This window comes from Penaeus monodon, chromosome 24 (assembly GCF_015228065.2).
Source record: "Penaeus monodon isolate SGIC_2016 chromosome 24, NSTDA_Pmon_1, whole genome shotgun sequence".
In the NCBI taxonomy this organism is placed as follows: Eukaryota; Metazoa; Arthropoda; class Malacostraca; order Decapoda; family Penaeidae; genus Penaeus; species Penaeus monodon.
In genome coordinates this window covers 13,266,631-13,267,396 of record NC_051409.1, presented here as the reverse complement: position 1 = coordinate 13,267,396, position 766 = coordinate 13,266,631, and the positions used below count along the sequence as shown (strand labels likewise).

The window sequence follows — 766 nt, the reverse complement described above, 5'->3', positions numbered from 1 at the left end:
TTAGTTAGCTCTGTGCACTATATATTTGAAAAAAAAATTTAGCGTGATAACACTGAAACGGACTCTGCGGTCTCTCCCTGCTCCCCCACCAGGTTCGCTTGGGGCTCCCTCGGCCGGGATGTGGTCGTCCTGCACATCACTCCCCGCGGCCGCTTTGCTCCCAACATGTCTCCCTTCGTCATCAAACTGGAGACCTTCCTGCGGCTGGCAAAGATACCTTATAAGGTTCGTTGGGAGACAGCATGTAGCTCTATATGTAAAATCTCGTCTGAAATTTGTAGGCACGGTATGTGAACAGACGCATGCAAGTACACTGACATTTTTTTTTACTTATAAACACTAGTGTAGATAGACGTGTGCATCATTACACAACAGAGACACATCATTTTTGTAAGAGTTTGACCATAAAACATGAATGGGGAAGAAATATATCGCTTGTACTTTCCCTTTTTCCAGGTGGACTTCGAGGAGCCTTTCGGGCCCAAGGGGAAGACCCCCTGGATCACACTCAACGACGAGGAGCTCACGGACTCCCAGCTCGTGATGGAGGAACTCACGCGCCACTACGAACTCACCGACAAGCTTAGTGTCGAGCAGCAGGCGGTTGCGAGAGCGCTTACCGTGATGGTCGACGAGCACCTCATCTGGTATGCGATGTCTTGGTGTACATAGCGTGTTTTACTGAATTATTTTTCTATTTTTTATAAATACACCAGTTGCGTCTATTTTACTCTTTTTCTTACTTTTTTTTTATCTAATGTGAGGT

General features: G+C 46.3%; 1 protein-coding gene across 2 annotated transcripts in view; it reads left to right on the top strand.

Annotated features, from left to right (window-relative positions):
• LOC119588589 (failed axon connections homolog) overlaps nucleotides 1-766 on the top strand; it is a 7,241-nt gene that overhangs the window by 4,446 nt on the left and 2,029 nt on the right. For both annotated transcript variants that reach the window (XM_037937230.1, XM_037937229.1), the window contains exons 3-4: nucleotides 93-225; nucleotides 457-647. In XM_037937230.1, the coding sequence (XP_037793158.1) occupies nucleotides 93-225; nucleotides 457-647 (324 nt within the window). The remainder of the gene's footprint in view (nucleotides 1-92; nucleotides 226-456; nucleotides 648-766) is intronic.